This window comes from Prionailurus bengalensis, chromosome A2, assembly GCF_016509475.1.
Source record: "Prionailurus bengalensis isolate Pbe53 chromosome A2, Fcat_Pben_1.1_paternal_pri, whole genome shotgun sequence".
NCBI lineage: Eukaryota > Metazoa > Chordata > Mammalia > Carnivora > Felidae > Prionailurus > Prionailurus bengalensis.
The window spans coordinates 112237675-112262699 of NC_057348.1; the positions used below are offsets into that span (position 1 = coordinate 112237675).

At 38.6% G+C, this 25025-nt stretch overlaps 1 protein-coding gene across 1 annotated transcript in view; it reads left to right on the forward strand.

The window, feature by feature from the left end:
- Window positions 1-2571: 2571 nt before the first annotated feature.
- ITGB8 (integrin subunit beta 8) overlaps window positions 2572-25025 on the forward strand; it is an 85097-nt gene continuing 62643 nt past the window's right edge. Inside the window, exon 1 of the mRNA XM_043589060.1 lies at window positions 2572-3810. Within this exon, the coding sequence (XP_043444995.1) occupies window positions 3684-3810 (127 nt within the window). The 5' untranslated portion in view covers window positions 2572-3683. The remainder of the gene's footprint in view (window positions 3811-25025) is intronic.

Consider the following 25025-nt stretch of genomic DNA (forward strand, 5'->3'; position numbering starts at 1 on the left):
AAACTGACATCCTGATATATATTTGCATGGGTTTCATATAACAAAACATGGAAGTCTTTCTTTTTAAATGACTTCAAATCTCCTGCAACAAATTTACAAACTTTATTTTGTTCCTCTTGCTACACAGTTCTTTTGGCCTAGCATATAAAATATCTAGACATCTAACAATACCGGCAGTCCCTGACTTAACGATGGTTTGACTTAAAATTTTCTGGCCTTACAATAGTGCAAAAGTGATATGAGTTCAGTAGAAACCATATTCAGATCTTTTCCCAGGCTAGTGACATGTGGTAGGATACCTACCTCTCATGCCGGCAGCACCAGCGGGCTGCTGTTCCCAGTCAGCCACACAACCACAATGGTAAACAGCCAATATACCTACCACCATTCTGTACCCATATGACCATTCTTCTCACTCTCAATACAGTATTCAATAGGTTGGATGAGATGATCCACACTTTATTATAAAACAGGCTTTGTGTCACATGGTATCGCACAACTGCAGGCGAATGTACAAGTTCTGAGCCTGTTTAATTAAGGTAGGCTAGGCCAAGCTGTGACATTCAGGTTAGGTGTATTGATGCATTTCCAACTCACAGTAGTTTCAACTTATTATGGATTTATGAGCATGTAACCCCACCATACATTAAAGAAGATATAGAGAGAGAGTTAAAACTTAGTGCATACCTCTTTAATGTCACAAAACTATACCCATTATTTACATGCATTTATATTTCATTTAATATTCTAATTTCCATTTACATTTCCAACACGAAGAATTAGATTATTAAAATGTCATATAACGCTGATGTGATAGTCACTTTACAGTGCAGAGTGCACCTATACACACTTCCTTACAGGGGTTACGAACTGACTTTTTCTCGTCATTGTAGCACTACACGGTCTCAATGGTGGCTACATTCCTTGGGACTGTGAAATACTCTCTGGAAAATACACATGCTCCCCCACTGAAGAATGATTCATGGGAGTTAGAATATGCTCCTTTTATGTTCAAATTTAACGTCTTCACACCATCCCAGCCAGTTTCCAGGCCTTTCCTTTAAGATCACCTAAAGCAAAACCAGAGCTGTTCAAACTTGTAACTAAAGAAAGAAAATAAGTTATGAAGCTGGGCTAGATTTAATTCTATCTATTTAGAGTACATTGCCTATGGTGAATTGTGTTTACAAGGATTTTTTTTTCAGGTTTGGATCATTCATTCATTCGGTCTCTCAAAAGAACCCTTTTTGTACATCTAGGGCAATTTTAATTTTCCAGCTGGGTTCTGGGTTTGCTTAGCTAATTCTGTGGGTCCCAATGTACAGTCCACACCTGAAAAGGGGGAGTTTTCAATGCTGTGGCTTATTAACCAGGTACTTTCCATTCACTCGGTTAACAATTAGAAAACAGAAAAAAAAGAGAGAAAGAAAGAAAGCCTCCTACTTGTTTTTTTACTCCAAATATGGAGATGGAAACTATTAAACAAATAAGAAGGAGGGGAAACTCCCACATATTTCACCTTGACCTGGCTAGACTGGTCTGATGTCTGTACGAGGCGGGTGCTCTATGAAAGACGTCGCGCAGGCTGCTAGTGGAAAAATGAGAGGTCAGACTTTACCACAGGGAACCACTCCTGCCCCTAGAGGAAAAAGAAAACCATCACTCTGTGTCTCAGAATGCGAACAGTGCCTTGTTTTCAATCCGGGGGGACTGGGTTCCCTCCCTCGGTCTAGAGTGGTAGTGACAAGATCCGAGGAGGCGCGCGGCTTCTCTGACAGTTGCCCAGCTTAATACACGCTCCCTTTTTGCACCTAAATTTCTGAACTTCAAGCAGGCAGAAATGCCCTCTCTCACCATCTCCTTAGCTTCTCTCTCCTGCTTCGTTCGCCGCACTTCATAACTTCTTTGTTCCGTTTATTTGAAAGGTGACGCTTAAGGTCAAAAGACTCACTGTAACTAGCAAAAACCCAGAGCCACCACCAGACCCTGGGAAGAGCAAGGCTGGACAGCTAAGGACTGAGGCTCCGCGAGAAGGAGCGAGAAATTTCAGCTAGCAGCTCCGGGTACAGCCTCTGCGGACTGGCCCAATTCGAAGTGTTGGGAAGATGCCGGATGGTCTTGGGGTGGGGTGAATAGTGAGCTCCTAAATCTGCAAGCGAAGTTGTCAGTGCGCACCCGCGGAACAGAGGGTGTTGGGGGCGGGGAGAGGCCCCTGTGTTCCACTTGGTACGCTGCAGCTGCCGGGCAGTGAGTATTTCGGAACAAAGAAGCGCAGAGTGCCCGGGTGAGAGGCTGGGATCTGCGCGCAGCTGCCATTAGTACTTATCAAGTCTCCACGCCGGCTAGGGGAGCGTTGGGGTGTAGGCATTCGGCGAGGAGGGGGAGAGGAAACAGGGCGAGCGATTCCCGTTGCGCAGCTACGCATCAGGAGCTCTGGTGAACGATGGGAATGGCAACTATCAGAGCCAAGGGGGAGAAAAAGAGCTGGAGTGAGCAAAACAAAGAGCGAGTGTGGGCCGCGGTGACTTCATGCCTCACCAATGTCCCGCCCACGCTGCTCGGAGCTGTTGCTGCTGCTGCCGCCGGAGCCGCCGCTGCGCCTGCAGGCGGCCGGGGCGAGGCGCCGGGTAGCGTGGGGCGGTTTCCTAGCAACTCGCGGCCCCGAGCGCGCCCAGCTATCAGCACTTCGGGAGCCCCCCCAACCCGGGGGCCGGAGCGGGACCACTGCTCCCCCGCCCCTCGCCAGCCTCGCTTCCCTCGCCTGCTCGCGGGGTGTACCCCGGAGTGCGCCAGCTGCCCGGGTTCTGGACGGTGGGACGCCTGAACCGCACACCGGGGCCAGAAGGACGAGGGTACGAAGCTCCCGCCCCGCAAGGCTAGGCTACTGCACCCTCGCGGAACCTCCTCTCCTGTGCTAGAGGCCGTGCGCTCCACTCCCGGCGAAGCGGGGAGCTGCTATGCCTCGCTCTGTGTCCGCGGGCGCCGGCGGGGGCTTCTAGGGTGCTGCCGGAGCCGGCTCCCCCAGCTACTGGCACCCCGAGCTTCCTCCCTCGCCAGCCCGGACGCTGCCGTTCTGACTTTGCCCGCCGCTCAGCTGACGAGGCTGCAAAGCTGTAACTAAGTGGAGTTGGCCTCCCTGCCCACCTGTGGAAGAAGCTCGCGCTGATTGATGCGCCATCGACTTTTTTCCCCCTCGGCCTCGCCGGCGTCCCCTCCCACAGATGCAGCATCACCCAGTGATAGTACTTTAGGCTGGTTTTTCCCCCCCGGCTTCGGGCTTTGTTTGGGTTTGATTCTGTTTGGCTGTTCACTAAGCTGATTTATGCAGCAGAAGCCCCATCGGCTGGAGAGAAACAAAAGCTCTTTTCTTTGTCCCAGAGCGGGCTGCGGAGCCTTCGCTCGCGTCGCCGCCCCGGGCCACTGACCGTCAGAGGAGGTGCTTCTCGCGGAGATCGCGGGACCGCGGAGCAGAGCTGGCAGGGCCGGGGGTGCCCTGAGATGCCAAGCGGTGCCGGGGCCAGCATACCTGCACCGCTTGCTACGAGCCGCGGGGTCCGCCTGCTGGGCCTTCGGGAAACGTCTTAGCGACACTTGGCCGGCGGGCCCCGAGGTGCGCCCGTGAGTCGCCAGCGCGCATCCGGATAGCAGCCAGGCGGCGGGCGCTGTGCGGGCTGCTTTGCATTATGTGCCGCTCCGCCCTGGCTTTCTTTACTGCCGCATTTGTCTGCCTGCAAAACTGCCGGCCAGGTCCTGCCCCATTCCTTCGGGCGGCCTGGGTGTTTTTAGTTGTTCTTGGACTGGGCCAGAGTGGTAAGTTGTTTTGTTTTCTTTTGTTTTCTTCTCTTTCCCAAAGGTCTTGGGCTGTGACGAAGCATATCCCGGCCAGGTAAGTGGCCCAGTGTCAGCCTCCTTGCCCTAAGAACTTCAGAAGGGCGGGTGTGTGGCAGCGTCCTCCCTTCAGGCGGCCTGAGGGAGGCCAGGTGTGAAGTGTTTCCGCCCCGGAGTGACAGCAATAACTAATTACACGAGGAGACTCTGTGTGTTGCTCCGGGTTTGGGGCAAGCAGTAATAGAATGTAAGTTTGGACGAGTGGAAGGCCATATTTACATAAGTCACTTTAGGGGTTCTGCTCCATCCTTGAAGGCATTCTTCTTTAAGTCATCTTTGAAGATGCCCCCCATATTTCTGCATGTGGATCCACTAACCACTAACTTGCATTTGATTCAAGGCTGAGGATACATTGGTATAATGGGAGTGAGTTTTCTGGTTTTGAGTCCATGAGAAGATGGCTGCATACAAGTTGCTTCTATCATAGTGGTCAGCCTGAATGAATTAAATACACTACCAATATTCTTTAGGTCACCATTTTTTTTTCAGCTTAAACAAACAAACAAACAAAAAGTCCTAGCTGGTTGATCCCTCAGTGAGATCAGCCCCTGAGACTGAAACACAGAGACAGAAATTTAAACCAGGATTGACACCATTTAATCCAGGCAAGCCACCTCTATCAGAATTGTCTTGATTTGGAAAGGATACTTCTTTATAAAGTATATTGTCCTTATTTTACAAGTGAGGACAGTACCTCCCTCCCTAAATCACAAGGAATGCTCAAGTCGAATAGTGTGTGAAAAGGTGTGGCACTTTTGAATTACATGCAAATTTAAGGTGGCTGTACTGTATTGTTGGCAAACAGTAAAACATACAGTAAGTAATAGTGCTAATCATCAATTTGGGATGAGTTCTTCTTGGTTTTAAATATAGGCCAAACACTTTTGGTCATCAAGCCTTTAAATTCTGTTAGAGCCTTTCTCTGACCTCTGCTGTTGAAGTAGGGTTGTAATTGTTTTGTAGACTAAAATTTTCTTTTATACTTTGAATTGATGTGCCATGTTTCCACCTGAAGCTTATAAAAACGATCAAGTCATAATCTCTTACGTTAGAGTTTATAATGGAAACATCCAGCTAGTTTCACTCATTTGTTGCACATATCATTGTCCAATATTTGTTTCAAAAAGAGATTTACCCAGTTATGTGAATGAGAGTAATTAGAGTAAATTTTTATCTTGTAGTTATATTTTGGTTTATATGTTTATTTCAAAATAAGTGAAATTTAAAGCAAAGGAAATAGTAACATTGTCAATTATCTCTTCAGTGGAACATCCATTAACTGCAACAGATTTTCCACCAAGTATAATTCCATCTTCTGTTAATAGTGACAAAGTATTTTTCTAGATGTAGTAAACACACACACACACACACACACACACACACACACTCAATAGTAAAATGGCCAAGACTGTGTCAACAGAGTATATTTTGTCCCAAATATATTGACAAAGAAAAAAGTGCTACTTGCCTCTAGAATTTACTACTAATAACAATAGTTTAAAAATATTCATGGGCGCCTGGGTAGCTCAGTCGGCTAAGTGTCCGACTTCGACTCAGGTCATGATCTCATGGTTCCTGGGTTCGAGCCTCGCATCTGCCTCTGTGCTGACAGCTCAAAGCCTGGAGTTTTCTTCAGATTCTTTGTCCCTCTCTCTCTCTGCTCTTCCCTCGCTTGCACTCTGTCTCTGTCTCTCAAAAATGAATAAACATTAACTTTTTTTTCATGTGCTTGTAAAGATCAGTCAAGTTCTCATGTAATAGCATTGTATTTTCATCCAGTGACTATAACTGGTTTGAAGCAAATGCTATGAATGGGCTCCCTTGCACCTGCAGTTGTGAAAAGGGAATGCTTATCTGAAATCAGAACAAGACATCCTTTTCCCAGTCTCTGTCAATATACAAAGGTTTCTGATGTATACTGGTTGGCATTGCAGTTAAAATCATGCAAAAAATTTAAATTATAGCCAGTACAACTCAGAAAATTAGAGATCAGCATAAACTGTTGTACTTCCATGATAGAGATACAAGTCTCAAATTATATGTCTTCACAGTGCAAATTAGATGCTTAAAGCAGAACAGAAATTTAGGTATCAGTTACAAAAGAAATCTTGTTCCCTTGTTCAGTAGTTTACACCAAGGAAATGTTTAGGTCAATAAAGGCATACGCTAGGAACCATAAACTGCACAACAACATAACTTTGGGTTTAATTTTTGAAGTAGGGTTTATAGGCCCCAAATACATAGTGGACTTTTAATAATGACTATATGGTGAGCAAGGGGATGTTGTTAATAAAACCTGAGCATTTTTCTAATCTACAAAAATGTTTTTCAACTTTCCCTGGTGGAAATCACCGACAATTGGAGAAACAATAATAGAATAAAATGGTTAATGAGTAACTGGAAAACACTAAAGAATACTTAGTAGTTAATATTTGAAGAGTTAATGTAGCAACACTGTTGTTTCTACATTTGCTCACTTTGCAAGGTTAAAAATCTATTTTGCCTAAATTTTTATATGGCAATATGAGTGACAAATTTCAGAAAGTATTTTCTTTAAAAAAAAAAAGGTGTTAACTGTTATTGCAATGAAATTTTACCTTCGGTGCATAATCAACTATTCTTTTAAATAACAATCAACTGGATTCGCATTATTTTGTAACTGTAATATTATTTTACCTTAGAACATATTTCATATCACAGGTGTTCTTAAATTTCTTTACGCTTACCTGAAGTAAGAGGATATTTAAGATTGTTGCACTATATGCTACTTTGGATGTAAATTTAACAAAATAAAACATAAAAAATAAAATTAAAATAAATAAATAAAATAAAATAGAAACAAAAAGAGAGAATCAAGGCTTCATTTTTAAAAGTCTAGTCTTCCAAATTATTTGCACAATAAACATCCAAATTAATTCTATCTTAATGCAACTAAGACACTTTCTGAGAAAAAAAAAAGCTTGTGCTGTCTATGAAAAGTTTTTATGCTGTATAAGAAACAAACAAACAAAAAACTGATTATGACTTGGGAAAATTCCTGTGCCCCCAAATAGCTCCATCACCTGTTAACAAATGATCTAAAATTTCACTATTGTAATGGGTTTCTTTGGATTAAGTGCAGTACTGACAGTAGGTTTCTTTTCATTTCACACTTCATATTTGGAAATTTTCAAACACATACAGAAGCAGAGAGAATGGTATAAGGAATGCCCATATGCCTATCACCAGGCTTCATCAACTATCAACTCAGGGCCAGCTTCCTTCTTTCATCTCTTCTACTCAGTTCATCTCCTTCCCCCAATAAGATTATTTTGAAGCAAACTTCATATCATTTTATCCCAAAATATTTCAGTAAATCAAAGTACTACTGGAGGAGAAACACTATCATTTGTTTCACAGCATGATTTTTTTAGCTGAAATTTTGGGCTATAGAAATGTTTACTATGTTTAAGGGAAGAAATGCAGAAGTGAGGGAAGAAGCAAAGATAAAGAGAGTTTGAACCATTTACTTTTCAGTGAGTCTGTTATGGCTGCATTAAAAATAGTTCTCTTAAAACTATGCCTATGTAACAGCTTTTTGGTATGCATGTATATGAAAAAGAAAAAAAACAGCATGAGTACATCTACTTCCCCAGACAAACATCAATTATTTTATCACAGTGGAATCACAAGTGAGGAGTATTGCAGACAGAAAGAATGGACAACTCCTACAAGGATTTTTGCTATAAAGGAGAATGAGAAATAGAAGACAAGAGGTATTACAACACGTATGGATATGCACATGCAATGGTCCAGTAGAGAGGAGAAAAACTGTCAATTGAAGAGACAGGAGGAACAACCCTTAAAACTGAAACTCAAAACAAGTTATACCTGAACTTTCTTTTATATATATATAGAGTAAATATATATATATACATATACACATACTGGACTAATGCAGTCTTGGGTCTTAAATACCACTTGTATGCTAACAATTGCAGTCCTGACCTCTTCCCTGATCTCCAGAGAACAGAGCAGACTGCCTCTTTGGCATATCCACTGTATGTTTAAAGGCAAAACCCTAATGTTTTCAAAACCAAATGTCCACTTTTCTCCCTCAAACTTGCTTCTTTAATACTCTTCCTCATCTCACTTTGTGATCAGCCATACTTCCAGTAGTCCAGGGTCACACTTTGGTGGCATCCTTGATTTCTGTTTCTCTCACATTCCACAAGTCAGTTTACCACCTCCACTGCCATGGAGTGGTCCACACCATTTTTTGCTTGAACTCTTGAATGGCTCTTAAACTGGCTTCTCTACCTCAAAGTGTAGCCAGGCTCACTTCTTAAAAATGTGCCTCGGGTTCTATCACTCCTCCCCTCAGAACTCTACATGTTTTTCATCTATCTCAAATTGAAGGCCACATCTTTATTTTACATGGCTTCCAAGATTCTGATGACTTCCTGACTTTACCTCCTAATCCTCTTTTCCTCTCTCACTTTGTTACAATAATGCTTGCTTGCTTCTTGCTATAGCTTGGATGTACCAAACATGATCCTACCTCCAATCCTGAACTCATTGTCCTGTGCCTGGAATGTCCTTCCATGAGATATATTTCTGATTCCCTCTCTCTCAGTTCTTTCAGATGTCTATTCAAATATCATCTTAAAAAGACCTTCCCTGCCCTCCTTATCAACACCATTTAGTTCCTTACCCTGCATCTTTTTTCTTTTATATATTTTAGCACCCTGATATATTATGTATTTGTTTGTTTTACTGTCTCCCTTTTCCCAACCTAGCAACTACATTAAAGCTTATGAGGAAGGTACTTTGTTCTTATTTTACTTATGGAAATGCCAGCTACGTACAGGGTGCTAGGTACATATTTGTTGAGTGAATGAAAGAATGAATAAGTAAATTCTTCTTAATTTTTTCATCAGATTGATTATCTTATTCAGTCTAAGACAAGGCTTCATTTTTTTCCTATCAATCTCTAATCTTTGCAAAAAACAGATGAACTGAATAATCAAGTTCTACTACATTTACGAGACAATAACAGAACCTTCTCCAGAAGAAAAATAAAGGTACTTCTATATTTAGTATAAACATGAAAAAATTGCCCAATGAGCCAATTTGGCTGTGATTTTTTTTGTGTGTGTCCATTCACATTTGATAAAGTTGACTTAATATTGTAACCTCTTTTTTTTTTTTTTGTTTGAAGTATACCATATCTTCAAGTAGAACCATTTATATAGGACTCTAAAAAATAGGACTGACCATGTATAAAAAAATTATCTCAGAATAATTCTGCCAGCTAATAATTTTTTCCAATGTATGTTTAAGGTTTAAAGGTAAATTATTTATTCATGAACATATAAAACTGGTAAGCTAATTAAGCCTTGATTAGACTGAAAAAATTAGTTAATAATTTTAATGAATTATTAAGGGGAGTCAGGAGATATTTTAATGAATTATTTGGAAATTATTTTAATTTTAATAAAGTATTAATGGGGATCAGGAGATATTATTTAGGTGAATAAGGGATATATTTGAATAGGTTTTAATATAGGTAATAAGAAGATAAATATGATAATCAGTTTTCATTCCAGTTTGATTTTTTTATGAGGCATGAGAAATATCATGATATAGCAACACTATATTGCCTTTTCAATTTTCCTGTTCACCATTTTGAAAGAACCTTCCTCAAAGCAAATAAAGTATTTGAGATAACCCAGTCTTTGTTGTTCAACAGTTTAGAGCCTTTTCTGTCCACCTGTGAAATAGCTGGGTGTTAAATTCCTCATTTTGTTAATCAGCACCAGCTCCCCGAAGTCATTTTACTGTTCACTAGCTGGGTGTCAGAGGGTATCGTTTTGATCTCAGCTTCTTTAGATGTTAATAAATAGGAGCCAATCCTTGGACTATCAGTTTTTTTGAAAAGTAATAAACGTTTGCCTTGTTATGTAGCCCTTCTCTTGTTTGTACTTAATAAGTTCAGATGCTCAAAGTATCCCCCCTTGATAATACCTATTGTATAGCATTCTGTCATTTAAATGATGTCTTTGTGCTGGTTTCGTAAGTCTCATTGAGTAACTGGTATAAAAATGGTATTACTTATGATATTACTGAATCTTACTTTATCTGACCTAAGGAAATAGTCTGTTTACATGTTCCTCAAATAACCTAACAACATCCATAACCAACTGTGTACTGTATATGATTAGTCCTTCTTGGTACTCAAAATTAGTCCCTGATGCAGCCCAAGTCTATAAATTTAGAGTTTTGCAAGCATGAAAATGCTGAGCTCTATGTATCTTCTCTAATTATTGATGAAATATATTCTGTAAGCTGTATATTGATTATAAAAGAAGCCATAGGAAAAAATATCTTCTGATGATTCATTTTGCATTTTATTAAATTGAACAATTAAATACTGAGCTTAAGTAGGTGACCTAATCATTAATCTCTAAAAATGTCACTTTCCCAATTATATCCTAAAGAATTCATGTAAGTGTGGCTTCTATATGTAGTGGAAAGAACTCACATAATTTAACAAACTGTTGGGTAGCTCTTACTCTATATCATGCACTCATCTAAATGATTCACCATATTAATTTAATCGTCATATTAATACTATGAGAGAGGTAGAATTATTATCCTTGTTTTAGAAATGAGGAAACTGAAGCACAATGGAGATAAATAATTTGCTCCAAATCACGTAGCTAGTAAGTAGAAGAGATGAGATTTGAACTCTGTTATGTCGCCTCATACCTTTTTCAAAAGCTTCTGGATGTTGCTCTAAGTTATACATTCAGTGTGACTATCACATGAAAGAGGACTTTCACATACTCCTTCTATTGGGATTCCTGGGTCCTGCCCTGTAACAATGTTACTAGCACAGAGTAACTACAGATGAGAGGATACTGATTGGCGAACTGGGGCAGGGTCAAAGCGTACCTCCTGTGGAAGCCCCCAAACACTCTCAAGTTCTCTTAAATGTACCTTACAATGGTTAGTTTCTTATCATAGTGAGAATGAAGAGAAGAATGTGGCTTTATGAGAGTAACCTGGAATGTAACTCTGCCTTCTACAGGATCTCCAATGTGTTACAGATGTGCATGACTTGTGGTTATGAGAGAACGAAAAAGAGACTAATCTACTACATAGCTGGTTACCTGTTCAGCCAAAGTGTTCAAAGGGACAAAATCATGGTATATGAGTCAGACTGTTGATTATCATAGGGCTTTGACATTCCTAGCTGCTTGGAGCTACTCTATTATAGCTTGATGCTCTATATTGTTTAATATATTCATATTAATTTTTCTCCATGAATTTTTACTAAAGTAAGTAGGCCTTCAGCTGTTAAATATTTGCGATGATTAGCCATGTCTAGCAGTATTGGTTAATGAGAGGATTTCCAATATATACTAGGCTAAAGGTATATAATAATATGTTTTCTTCAGGCAGAAGTTTTTGCTGTTGTTTTGTTTTGTTTATTGCAGTTTTATGACTTTGACAATCAGCAGTTAGTTTTCATCCATATTTACATCTATAGATTTTTGAAAGCTGTGACAGGTACATAGATAATGTACGTAGAGTGCTCGTTTAGTGAATCTTCATCCTCATGTGTTCTGGACAACCAAATACAGATACTCTGTAGGACATTCCTTATTCCTTTGACCGAGAAAGCTCTGTTGAGCCTGGTGTCGTTGCACACATCTGGAGTTCCCTTCTCCTTGATGGCAAATTTCCAGGCACTCTTTTGAGTGCCTGAGGGGCATGGTTCTTAAAAGCCCACTCCATGGATGCACTTGTGAATGCCCTTGGGGTATTCCCTGTGTATCATCTCATTAAGGGCAGAACAGCCCTTCTTCTTGTTACTCTTCTTTGAGGAAGCCATCCAAGGAGCACAAGGGACTGTATCTCTTCAGGCAGAAGTTTGATGAGATATCAAAGGCTACGCCTAAGCCACTAGGAAGACAGCAGACAGCAAAACAAAATCCCTGTCCTCATGATGCTTACATTCTAACTGATGAAGACAAATATATATGTATGCATGTGCTTATATGTATATATAAACATATATGTATGATTGATATGTTATATAGATCTCATTACATGACACACGTATTTTATCATACATGTATGTTATGATAATATGTTATGATATATATACGCACATGATAAAAAGAAGAAGAAAGAAAGCAGAGTGAGGAATTGTCCTGAGAGAGACCAGGACAGGCTACTATCATATATGAGAGTCACAGCAGGCCATTTTAATAAGATGACATTAAACTTATTATGTTTTCTTTGTACATCCACTTAAGGCATTTCACAATCTTTTCTATGGTTTAGCTCCTCTAAAAAGGGTGGGGGGAGACATCTTAGGATTTCCAAGTGGATAACAGCAATAGGAATTTTTTTCTCCTTTGATATTAAAGGTTATCTAAGTCTCACGTACAGCTAGGAAGAAAAGTGTTGTAAGGTAGTGGAGGGGTGACAAGATGATAAATAAGTGGGTGAGACTAGTGAGATGCTTAAAGGAAAATGGGTTTTTTTTTAACATCAACTCTTTGTTACAAACAACTCTTTTGTTTGTTTTTTAACATCAACTTGTTTGTTTTGTTAAAAACAAACAACTCTTTGTTTGTTTTTTAACATCAACTCTTTGTCCATAATGGTATCTCCAATCTATCCCCTCCTTTTAAGACAATGCCACTAGAGTGGAGAAAGCCTGAAATATCCTTCATTCTATGAGCTTCCTAATCAGTCTCCATCATTTCAAATCTTTGTCCACATTTTACCTTTCTACTCTGAATCTTTTATGGCTCCCACTGCCTTCAGGCTCTTCCATATGACAGACAAACCCTTTCCAGAGCATCCCATGCCTAACCCTCTGGATCCTTGTTCATGTCCCATTTGCACACCCACCTGGTACCTCCTTAGGAGAGAAACTGCCTGTTCGTTCTGTGTCTCCAATGCTTGGCACCCAGTAGGTCCTAATAAACTATTTGAAGTAAAGGACTCAATGAGGTGAGGACAATAGTGATTAGTTTAAATTGGGTATCTAAGCAAATAAGATTAGTTTAAAATTGGGTATCTGTATCTCTAATCCTCATTAGGATTTGAACTTTAGGAAATATAGTTTTCATTTAAAAGGGAGTTCTATTATAAAAGCTTTAATGCTGTAAAATACACTTGTGTCTGCTTTCTCAGTCCACTCCAGAAAGCAGTCTCTTGGTTTTATAGGCAAATCTTTAGCAAAGATCAAAATAGAGACTTGGTATTTTTTAACCTACTTTTTACAAAGTTGTTTTCCTTTTGAATTTCTGTGATAATTATTTTCACTGCTTATAATTAAGTCTAAAAAGTAATCTTGATCCTTTATCCTCAGAGTGTATTTTAAAACTGATTTCTATTTAGATTATACAAACTGGAATTTATAATCATTTAACCAAATACCAAAAAAGATTTGAAGGGGGACTATTCTAGTCCATTTAATCATTATTCATTCAGATTTTCTTAAAGCATCTACAACTTTGTGTCAGGTACAGTTCTGGGTTCTAAAGTTAAAATAATAACAATAGTTAACATTTGTGAAGTATTTTCTGTATGCCAGATACCCTTCTGTACATACAGAATAAAAATATATCCTTGGGGCACCTGGGTGACTCAGCTGGTTAAGTGTCCAACTCTTGATTTCGGCCTAAGTAATGATCCCATGGTTTGTGGGATCAAGCCCTGCTTTGGGCTCTGCACTGACAATGCAGAGTCTGCTTAGATTCTCTGGCTCCCCCTCTCTCTGCCTCCCCTCCCTCCTCTCAAAAATAAATAAACATAAAAAAAAAACACAACATATCCTTTAATGTCCACAGTCCTCTAAGGTATGTACACTGATCATTCCCATTTTATAGTTAAACAAATTAAAGAGATATTGAATAACTTCTTCAAGATCTCTTAATAATAAATAAGTAATGGAACCAGAATTCACACCTGAGTGGACTGACTCTATACTCTCGATCATCATTACAGACTATCCTCCAGGAGGTGAGAAGAGTCCCTCTTCTGGCCCTCCCCAAAGGCAAGTTATCCAGGCTATATGACTATTCAGTCTTCAATACCCTTTTAGATCATCTCCAGAATTCTCTGCCCAAACAGCCCCAAATTATTCTCAGGGCCATCCTGTGGGTAGACTGTATTCCAAACTCCAGGAGAGGGGGAACAAACAGAGCTTGGAAATGTATGTTGGGAGTGTCCATGTTGGTAAGTGATAGGCTACTTGGCAATGTAGAATAAAACTAGGAGTAAGAGAGAAGAGGAGCAAATCAAGGGCTGGAGGGGACAACACTTTACACACTGCCAGTTCCCAAACAGAAATCTAAAGAGTCAGAATTTCTAAATTCAGATCCAGCCTTGTAGAGCATTATCAATGCATATTTATCAAGATAGGAAAATAGAACTTAACTTCACTTAATGATTTCTTAGTCTGGGTTGTAACTGTTATTTGGTCATGTTATGCCCACCACTATTTTCACTCTTGCTTTTCACGCTAATGAAGTTAAGGACAGACTTGTCTAGTAATTTATATATTACTATAGGAAAAGTAACAAACAATGAAAACACCAGTGATTATTGCATAAGGAAAACTAGCTCATGACAAGGTGCTTTTCTTTGTTAGTAACTAAATGCCTCTTGGTAAACTCAAAGATGTGAAGAGATTACACTGAATTCTATTTTCTTGCCAAGAGCATTATAGTAAGAGTCAAGTATATGCATGTTTTTAGTTTTACTTTTTATTTCCCCTTATTAATTTAAAATATGTCACAGAAAAGAACATTTTACTGACATGAATTAGCCAAACTTTGTTGAATTAGTCAGCTGGCATATATTTAATATCTGTAAGTGAACGAATAGGTAAAATAAACATTTCCATACTACTTTCATGGACTAAAAGAACTATTTTTCATTTTAAAAATAAGTCTTAATGTGACCACCTTTCTGTTTTCAGAGTAAGTAAATTAGCTTAATTTACATATCAGAGAAAAATGTAATGAAAGTCAAAATGGTTTCCATTGGGATTTTATAATTGAATTAACAAAAGTACTGGGATCAATTCTTGCTCCAAAACTACTAATATTAAACAGATTTATCAGAATTGCCTTCCCTAACTTATTTTTAAAAGCTCCCAATTAAAAATTAGTTTAGGAGATAAGAATATGATCATTAAGTTAGAATTGTAGTGTTAAACTATAAGTGACATTACTAGATATATACTCAAGATGATTTTTAAAAATGTTTTTGAGTGCAGTTATTTAAAGTAATAAATGTTCATATTTTAAAACAGCTTATGCGGCCTTAAAAAGTGTCCTTTTCATGATAACCTTACCCATGAGCCAACCATCATTATCATAATGGTTTGGAGATGTGTTCTCTCTCATTCCCAGGTATTTTTGTTATTTTGTTTTACTTTGTTTTGTTTTAATCAGCAAACACTGTTACATTTGTCCAAGACAGAGTCTGTTGCCATTCCAGATCAGCACTGGTGCAGTTTCATTTAGAGAACTGCCCCCCCCCCCCCAAATCACAGTCCCCAGGTTGTATGGAGTAAGGAATCAGAGTAGCTGCCAAGGACTAGTTCAAATCAAAGTTGATGGGAGAAACCAAGTTCAGAAATGGAGGGAAAGTCTAGTAATGAAGACAGGAGGATAAAAGACAAGAAATGTCAGCTCTAAAGAAATGGACCAAAGATGTCTTATTAGGTGTGTGATGTGGGCAGTGGCTTTTGGCCCAAGATATTTTGATGTTTTGCATGGTTTAGGATCCACTTCCTTTTACAATGGAAAAAGTTGGCATTTCAAGATATGCCAGTGGTAAAATGCAGCTACAGTTGAGATACTGTTTGTTCCACATATACATATGGTACCAGGGTCCTATCCTAGGAATTGAACACAAACATTTTCCCAGATACAAGCCATTTTTCTGCTCCCGAGGAGCATATATTTAGTACAATTCCCTAGTAACTGTTATAGATACTGAGTAGAGCAAGAAACTGGGTGGAGAGCTTCATCCTTATGGAATGAGGGATTATTGCTATGCTCCAAAACAGATTTAGAATATTTTGAGGCTGAACAAAGAAAAAAAATTAAAAGAAAATTTCAAAATTCTACAAGATTAGGCTGACAGAAGGTGCCTTAAGTAATGCCAAACTAGGAAATGTCTTTCCTTATTGCCAGCTTGCTAGGAGGCTGGACTAGCTATGCGGAGTGGTTGGTGTAAGGTATTATTTGACTGCAGTAGAACAAAGAATGCAAGCAAGTTTTGAGATGTGTAGGGATTGCTGTAGAACTGGCTGTTCTAGTTGGAAACAAAGAACTCATTATAGCAGAACTGTATTATTGGCCAAAAAAAAAAAAAAAAAGGAAAAAATGACCTAGCTGGTCTCTTTTTTAGTATAAGGCATACCTCCCAAGGTGTTGCTGTATTGTCTTTTTGTGCATTTTGGTTTGAACTTTTATTGAATTTATTGAGTTGAAGAAGAGTGGATTGTAATTGGCAAAAGAAGCTATCTAGAAATGATAGATGGGGCTCAAGTTCCAAGGGAATTCATTTGGAAGATAGTAACACGGATAAAAACACTCAAGAAGAGAGAAATTTTGATTAAAAAGATCCCTTTTGGTGAGTGTTTCAACTAAAACTATCTAGAACAAGAGCCTTAATGTGAGGGCCAATGTAATATAACCACATTGCCTAACCTCTGAGGTTGGTAATGGAAACACAAGGACTAAATGATTATTAGTACCAGTCTCTAGTTTAGAGGATGTAGTTTGTTTGATGCCTCTTGAAGAATCCAAAGGCACACAATGCATGATGACATTTCATGGGACTATGATAGGATGAGAGAGGGGAGTGGGTTCCTCAGCATGTCCTGTGCCCTGCTGAAGGAAGCATAGCCCAGCTGGAGAATGAGGCCTAGTGTTCTCTGTCAGGGTGCACATGGTATTGGTCCAGGACCAATGGTTGGCTACTCTCGGAGGTCAGCATAGCATTGATGCCAGAATTCAATGCTTTCTGAGAACAGGGCCACAGACTAGATTATCTGGTGATAGACATGTGGGGCAGAAATTGACTTCCAGGTGTTATGAAAAGTCAGATATTACTTTCATGATTTCATCATCCAATGGCCTCTCATGAGAATATACCTCATGAGAATTCCTTGCCACGGTCCCTGGCCCCAGGGATCACTAATGGTTCTGCCCAAAGTAGAGATAGTGAGATATGTGGGTAATTTGGGTGATTACATGGGATCAGATGAGGCCAAAACCCAAAAGCAAGGGGTTGAATACATTGTAAAATTTAGGAAAGCATGTGGTAATAACAAACATGGGGAGAGTCCTATTGAATAAGAGCTTTGGACTTCGAAAGAATAGAGGTTGGTATTTCTGGGAGATGAGGAGGTAGGGAGTTAGGGGAGAGCCCTATAAGCAGGCAGTGAAAATGAGAACATTAAAGCATTGGTTGAAGATTTACCCAAAGAAAGATGAACTCTGATAAAGCTGAGTTTTGATGAGGGAGAAGTAATAGCTGGGCCATTTGGGTACATATGGAGAATATGGAACAAGAATTTCATAGGACAATACAGACAATAAATTAGTTAGTTATATAGTATCACTATTAAATGTCCTGAATTCACCACCCTATGGTGGTTTTTGTGGGGCACCTGGGTGGCTCAGTTGATTAAGCATCCAACTCTTGATTTTGGCTCAGGTCATGATCTCACAGTTTGTGGCTTTGAGCCTGGCATCGGGCTCTGCGGTGACGGTGCAGAGCCTGTGTGACATTCTCTCTCTCTCTCTCTCTCTCTGCCCCTCCCCTGCTTGTGGTGTCTCTCTCCCAAAATAAATAAACAAACTTAAAAAAAAAGAAGTATACACAAAAACTATGAGGTAAAGCCTTGTCATTTGACATACATGTATAAAGATGTACTTAGTCAACTTCCAGGAAATGAAGTTAAACTAGGCAATTATTAATTGAAATAGTTTAAGATAATTGAAGTATTATAGAAGATTAAATTTCTATTCTATAGGGCAGGTGAAAATTTTCTTATTATAATTCAGAATTTTCTTTGTGTGAGCCCAAAAGTAAGATGAATTTTATAAAAGACACTCAAGTATTGAGGATCATCTTTGGCACTGAGCACAGAAGAAACTTTACTGTAGAGAATAGAATATAAAATATATTATTAGGGGTGTCTGGGTGGCCCTGGGTGAAATTAACTCTTGATTTCAGTTCAGGTCATGATCTCAAGGTTTGTGAGTTCGAGCCCCACAGTGGGCTCTGTGCTGACAGTGTGGAGCCTGCTTGGGATCCTGTCTTTCTCCCTCTCTCTCTGCCCCTCCTCTGCTCTATCAAAAATAAATAAATTAATTAAAAAAAATAAAATATATTAATGTGTACTTCATGCTGTATTAGTATTATTAGCGATAATAGTATGAATTACTAAGATACTTAATTTTACATTTGGTATTAATATGTACTCCTTTCAATTTTTCATACTGATGAGGACTTACAAGAAGTTCCCAGTAGAATATAAAGACTCATTTTTGAATTGGAAAAATAATTTTATCATCTGACAACTGGGATCAGTCCATTTGAAAGAATATTAATATACCCCTTGACCTGAATAAAAATCATGCAAATCAGATAGTACAGTAGGGATAAATGACTTTAGTTACCCACTAATGGACCTGTTAAGTATCTGTAAGTTAAAGAATTTATGTAATATGTCATTGGCTTACTTTTTAAAAACCACATAATTTACTATTTTTGTATATACTATCAGGAAAGGAATATATTTCCTCACTGTGCACTGACTGTCCTTTAGCTAACAAAAAAATACTCTGTCAAAGTTAATTTACAATGCTAATTTTAAATACGATGTATTGGCATAATTTACATCAATAAGCTGCATTTCTTTAAAGTGTCAGTGAGTTTTGACAGATGTATAGGCCTGTGGCACTACTGCTACAATCTGCATAAGGAACATTTCTATCCTTCAAGAAGTTTGCATGTGCCTGTGGTTCAAAATGGTGAATGATTCTCAATTACCAGATTACTGATGGGCAACTGGATATACCTAACATACAGGGTTTGGGTGGCTTTTTTAAAATAAATCTTACAGGAGTACCTGGGTGGCTCAGGTGGTTGAGCATCTGACTTCAGCTCAGGTCATGATCTCTTGGTCCATGAGTTCGAGCCCTGCGTCGGGCTCTGTGCTGACAGCTCAGAGCCTGGAGCCTGCTTCAGATTCTGTGTCTCCCTCTCTCTCTGCCCCTCCCCCACTCACACTATGTCTCTCAAAAATGAGTAAATGCTAAAAAATTTTTAAATAAGTCTTCCCATATTATAAATTGTATCTTAAAATATTCCCATAAGTTAACAGGACTGTGCATGTTATAAAGCAAATGTCCTCTATCCAATCATGTCATTTTAACCCAGACTCTGCATTTTGAAGTGTTTTTAGAGCACATAAAAAGGAGGAGGATTTTTTCTACTTCATCAGCAAGGAAGCAAAACCCCAGCAAAGTTAAATTATCAAGCCAAGGTCAGAGAATAGGCAGTTAGGACAAGAACAAGTTGCCGGCTTCCCTGTTCCAGATTTGGCTTCCAGGGCAGAACTGGAAATTCACAAATGGAAATAGCAACTGCAAACACCATCTCAAGTGCTTCTGCCTAATTAGCATTCAGCCCAGAGCTGTCCCCTGGCAAGAGGTTGGGGAAACACGGTTGTAAAAGAAGTTCTCCCTTGTGCTGAAAAAGTGCCAACCAATCTAATTTAGGCACTCGGCACTCAGTGAGATGTTCAGGCTGGAGCTTTGGTATTAAAACTCAAAGTCTCCTTGTGCGTGGAAATGAAATGAACTTTGAAAAGAGCACTGTAGTATTTAGGGAGGTCTTTGGTACTGAGGACAGAAAATAATCCTGCTGGGGGAATCTAACATCCTCATCCCGAGAGTGGGAATAATAATAGGAAAAATAATGACATACTACTTCTATGAAAGAACCAGCTTGAGGTACATAGGAATTATTACTGAGTCATCACTGAAGGACTAATAATAGTTCAATTAGTGAGAGTTTTAAGTCATACCTTGGTATAACTGTCTTTATGTTATTCTCTGTTCCATATAGGACATTATTTAAGAGAAAAGCCTCTATAATCAGAACAGGGTTCAAACTTGGTCTGTGTACTCATTAGCTGTGTGACTTTAGGATGAGATTCTTCCCTAAGTTATAGTTCCCCATCTGTAAAATAGGCATATTAATGATTTCCTCATAGGATTTTTCTAAAGTTTCAATGAAATCATACACCTATTTTTGGTATTGTTACATAGAAGAACACCAACTGGTAGAGGGCCTAAAACAGTAATCACTTAATAAATATTTATTCTTTTTTTTATTTTCCCTAATTTATACAGTTGCATATATAGGTTTGCTTTTTTAAGTGACAGAGTAAAATATAAATACCTTTTTCGTCTTTGAAATGTAATTGCAGGAAAATCAAATGCTAAATGAACTAAATTTCACTTTGGGCTTTATTTTTTTTTTATTTAGAACAAAATTGTTCATGATATAAAGTGTTTCTTTGCTGTTCTAATCAAGTGCATACCTGCAATGTGACTTCAGGTTAAAAAAAATAAGGTATAAAATGCATTCCTACTATCCTGGGGCATTTCTTTTACACACTTAAGTATGGCATTTGAGGTTTTGATGTGAATAGCAGTGTGATTTTTTTTTAAGTGGGAGAAAGGAAATTCATACCTTGGAGAGGAAAATAGGAAGAGCCCCTGGACCTCTAGTGTGTTAGATTAAAAACATTATTTAGAGGAACAGAGTGGGAAACCGGTGAATATTTTGGCTTTTATAAAAAGGGAGTGTGCCTCATAAACAGGACAGTTGGAATGTATGGAAAAGTTCCAGTTAAAACAAGGCACAAAGCACATGACTAATATTGCTTTTCCAAGTTAGACAAATGCAGCTTTAACCAGAATATGCCTCAGAGGGGCCTCTGGAGCCCTCCCTGAATCTTGAGATTTTTGATCCTTGCTCAAGTTCCAAGTCTGAAGAAGCAAAACTATACTGAGAGATGCTGTGCCCTGACCCCTATCTTTCTTTTTGACTGAGTGTCTCTTACTTCCTCGCAAATTTCCCCCAGATGAATAAGTGTCAGAAGACAAACTGATGTGCTCAGGTAAGAGAGCAATTGCAAAAGTGAATTTGATCCTCTTCAGGAAAAATTCTTGTTACACATTGAAAACCTGCTTGGACCACCAAGAGAAACTTCCTGTCAAGAAAATAATATAAACTGCAAAGTCATTTTCAAGTGCAAACAAGTATTCTTCATATTCTTTCATCTCTTTCCCACATCTAAGAATATGTCAAAATACATGAAATATAAAATATAAACATATATGTTTATATACACATAAGCATATAAACGTGTGTGTGTGTGTACACACAATCTAAAAACAATCACAAATTTCAACAAGATTGCTGCATTGCACCTGTCTGGTCCTCCTTAATGTCAAGAGATTACTTCATCACTAACTCATGGCATTCTCTTTCTCCTGACATTTTCTGTCACCTTAGCATGGATTTCCTTGTATATTGTTTTTATTTCTTGTTCTGCACCACCAAACTCAAGTACATTTAGGATGACCTTAGACTTCAGCTTACCTGAGAAGTTCCAATTTATACCCGTTGCACCAGTGTATTTAATAATGGCCTCTTTTGTGTTAAAAAGTGTTCTGATGTAGAGCATAATTTATACGATCACCCACTGTAAGCTGCAATAATTTTTTCAAAGCTAAGTTGACTGAAGTGTGTGTATATGAATCACAATGAAACATTGGTGATATGACCTCACCAGACCACCCTTCTTGTGATGGCCCATTTCAACACAAATGAGTGTCATCAGTGGCTTCATGATGGTTCTTCTTGTAAATTCCATCATGAACTAGCATTTTGATTTATGCCATCCTAGCCCACTTCAAATTCTGACTCACGTTGGGATTGCCCCAAACAGGGCAGGGCAGACAAATGGAATGTGTAGTATTGCCCTAACATTTCTTAACCTGCCTGGCATTGAACATGGCTTTCTCCCCACTTTTGTTCTCCAAAAGTCTTTATGCTAGCATAAAACCCTATTGAGGTCACATGAATTTTTTCTGTGTAATGAGGGAGGTTGAAACTTGTCCTTGAAACATAAAGATTACAATAAAAACCTAATAAACCTGATTAACAAGAAGAAAAGATTAGTGCTATTTCATAACATTGGCATTACAAGGAAATTCTGCTCAGTAAAAAAATACTCAACTTTACAGGGGCAAAGAACATTTGCCTAATTGAAACTTGATGTAGATCTGAGCCATAATGAAACATCAAGCGAATCTGGTGGTTTTGCATCTGATAATAGTGGCAATAAAAATGTGACTTCAATTCAGTATCATTCCCTTGACATATTCAGAATTCTTTTAGAAACTACCCTTGCTTTAACACAAATTAGTAGAACTGTACATTATCAGAAAATTAGATGTAAAAAATTTGCCCCTATAGGTAGGTTCATTTTTTTTCACATTTGAAAACATCAAGATGAGTTCATCCAGATATGTATCATTAAGTAAGTATAATTATATTGCCTTTTATAATAAATAGGTTTTAGAAATGAAGATTTCTTTAATGTAAATAATCAAGAGCTATAAAAGCCTCAGAAATTAAACTACCAGATCAACCTCCACTTAGACTAGCATTTATTCATCACACATTTACTGAGTGTGTATCAGATGCTATACTTGGATTTTGGGGATAGAAAGAAAATATATGCAAGCACCTTCCCTCTACAGTCTAGTAGTCTTACTTTTCCAAGGGAAAACAAAATGTATCTCTTCAGAGTGGATGGTCTATGTCATGTAAAGTAATGTTATGCCTAACATTTCTAAAAAAGCATTTACATTAATCCTGCTCAAGTCTTTCTTCTATTATCTTTCAAACCCAGGTGAATTTTCCTCTTACTTCAGAAACAGCTCTGAGAGACAACCCAGAATGGGGGCAGCAACTCCATGGTGCTGTGAGGGGCTGGGCCCTCTTTACCTTTGTCATTTAAAAATGTTTTTTTAATTATTTTAATGTTTTTTAAAATTTATTTTTGAGAGAGACAGAGCACGAGTCAGGGAGGGGCAGAGAAAGAGAGAGACAGAATCTGAAGCAGGCTCCAGGTTTCGAGCTGCCAGCACAGAGCCTGACACAGGGCTCAAACTCCTGAATCATGAGATCACTACCTGAGCCAAAGTCAGACACTTAAGTGACTGAGCCACCCAGACGCCCCTACCTTTGCCTTTCTTACCCTTGGCTTCCAGTAGGAGGGTTCCCTCAGGGCTCAAGATGGCTGCTGCTAGTCTAGACATCCTTTTATAAGACTGGGGCACCATGCCCAGCTGCTCTGAGTTCTGGCCTGTTAACAGTTCACAGTTGCCACGTTGGTGGAAAATTGGCTTCCCTCCATCAAAGAGAGCCACATCCCAGCAATGTGTAAAGGTTAAGCCACCCCAAGTCTCAGCCCTCTCTGGACTGACATCAGTCAATGACTGACTTATGGGAGGGTATAAAAGCCAGACCCACTCTTTACCTCAAAGTGGGACAACTTTGGGGTATCATTTGTGCTCCAAGTTCTGGGTGGAATCAGGCTAAGACCAGAATTTGACTGCAGCAATATCTTTGTGCCTGGCCTTCCTGACCTTACCTTACTTCCCTTCTCAATAAATCACTTTCCAAGAATCTCTAGCTCAGGTTCTTTCTTTGGGGAGCTAAGACAATTATTTTTCTCTTATAATGTCCTCATTTCCTCACCTTTTCTCTTGAGCCACAACATACATATTGAACATTATTGAACATATTGAACATACCACGACCTTTTCCTCCAAATATATTTTGAGACTATCAAACCTAATCACTGGAACGGCTAACAGTGAAGTCAAGAAACAAAGGAATCCAAGCTGATTTTCACCAAACAAAAATATGGGTATATTTTTTAATTGCAAGTAGAAGCAAAATTATTTAGACAAAATGGTTTTTCCCATAAAGATACTCATTTTCATTTCCATGGCCTGAATGCTTGTTTGCTACAAGTTTGAAACAAACAATATGGTAAAGGCAAAGGGGAGAGAAAAATGCTCTAGGTTGGGTATTATTGCTGCTAGACAATAGTATTTTCTGAATATATAATTTAGTACCAAATTACAAAGATTAAAGTGAATTTTTCTACCAATTCTATATGAGTACAGAACTATGAACTATGCATTTGTTGCATAAAAATTATTGTAGTAAGCTGAAGTTCTGGCACAGATGCATTATTTTAATTTTAATTATATCTTGTTCTTTGTCTATTCAACAGTAAAGTTATGTTTCATATAGTCTAAATGCTAAGTTAAAGAACAAATGCAAAATGTTAATAAATAATGTGGTTTTGTATTATGTTTATATGAAATCCAAGGGGAAAAAAAACAAAAAGAAAAATACAAGTACTTGTACTATTTCCTTGCTCCCTCTGTTTTGCAATACTCCCTTAGTCACTAGCTTCCTCATGATACATCTCTAGCTCTTCAGAGCTTCCTTATTCAGATCTACCAAGAGCTTCCCATGCTTCTGCCTTTTCTTCCATGCCCCTTTACCTAATCTCTCTTAAAATTAAACTGACTTTGGTTTTGTTTCCTGTGCCTGATTTTCAAAGAAGTAGTCTTAACCACCTCTTCCCTCCCTATATTTTTGTAGGGTCATTTAAGAAACAGCACCTCAGTCAAAACTTGGAATAACTAGGTAACAGCAAGTGATTCAAACACTAATCTATTGCTTCATTTTTATTTTTACATCAAATGATAGCGTGCTAAATTTCTGTGCAAAAGAGAACTTTCAATAATCAGGTAATATATTTTGAAGACATCTGTAACAATTACATGGCCATGATATACATCTAGAATAAGCAAACTCCAAAATAAAGCAAAACTTTATTCTATGTGTGCTCAATTTGTCTGGTTTTGACTGCTATCAAAGTAGAGTATGTATTCATTGTAACAGTGTTTATTTTTTTTAAGGAAGTAGCTTTAAATAAT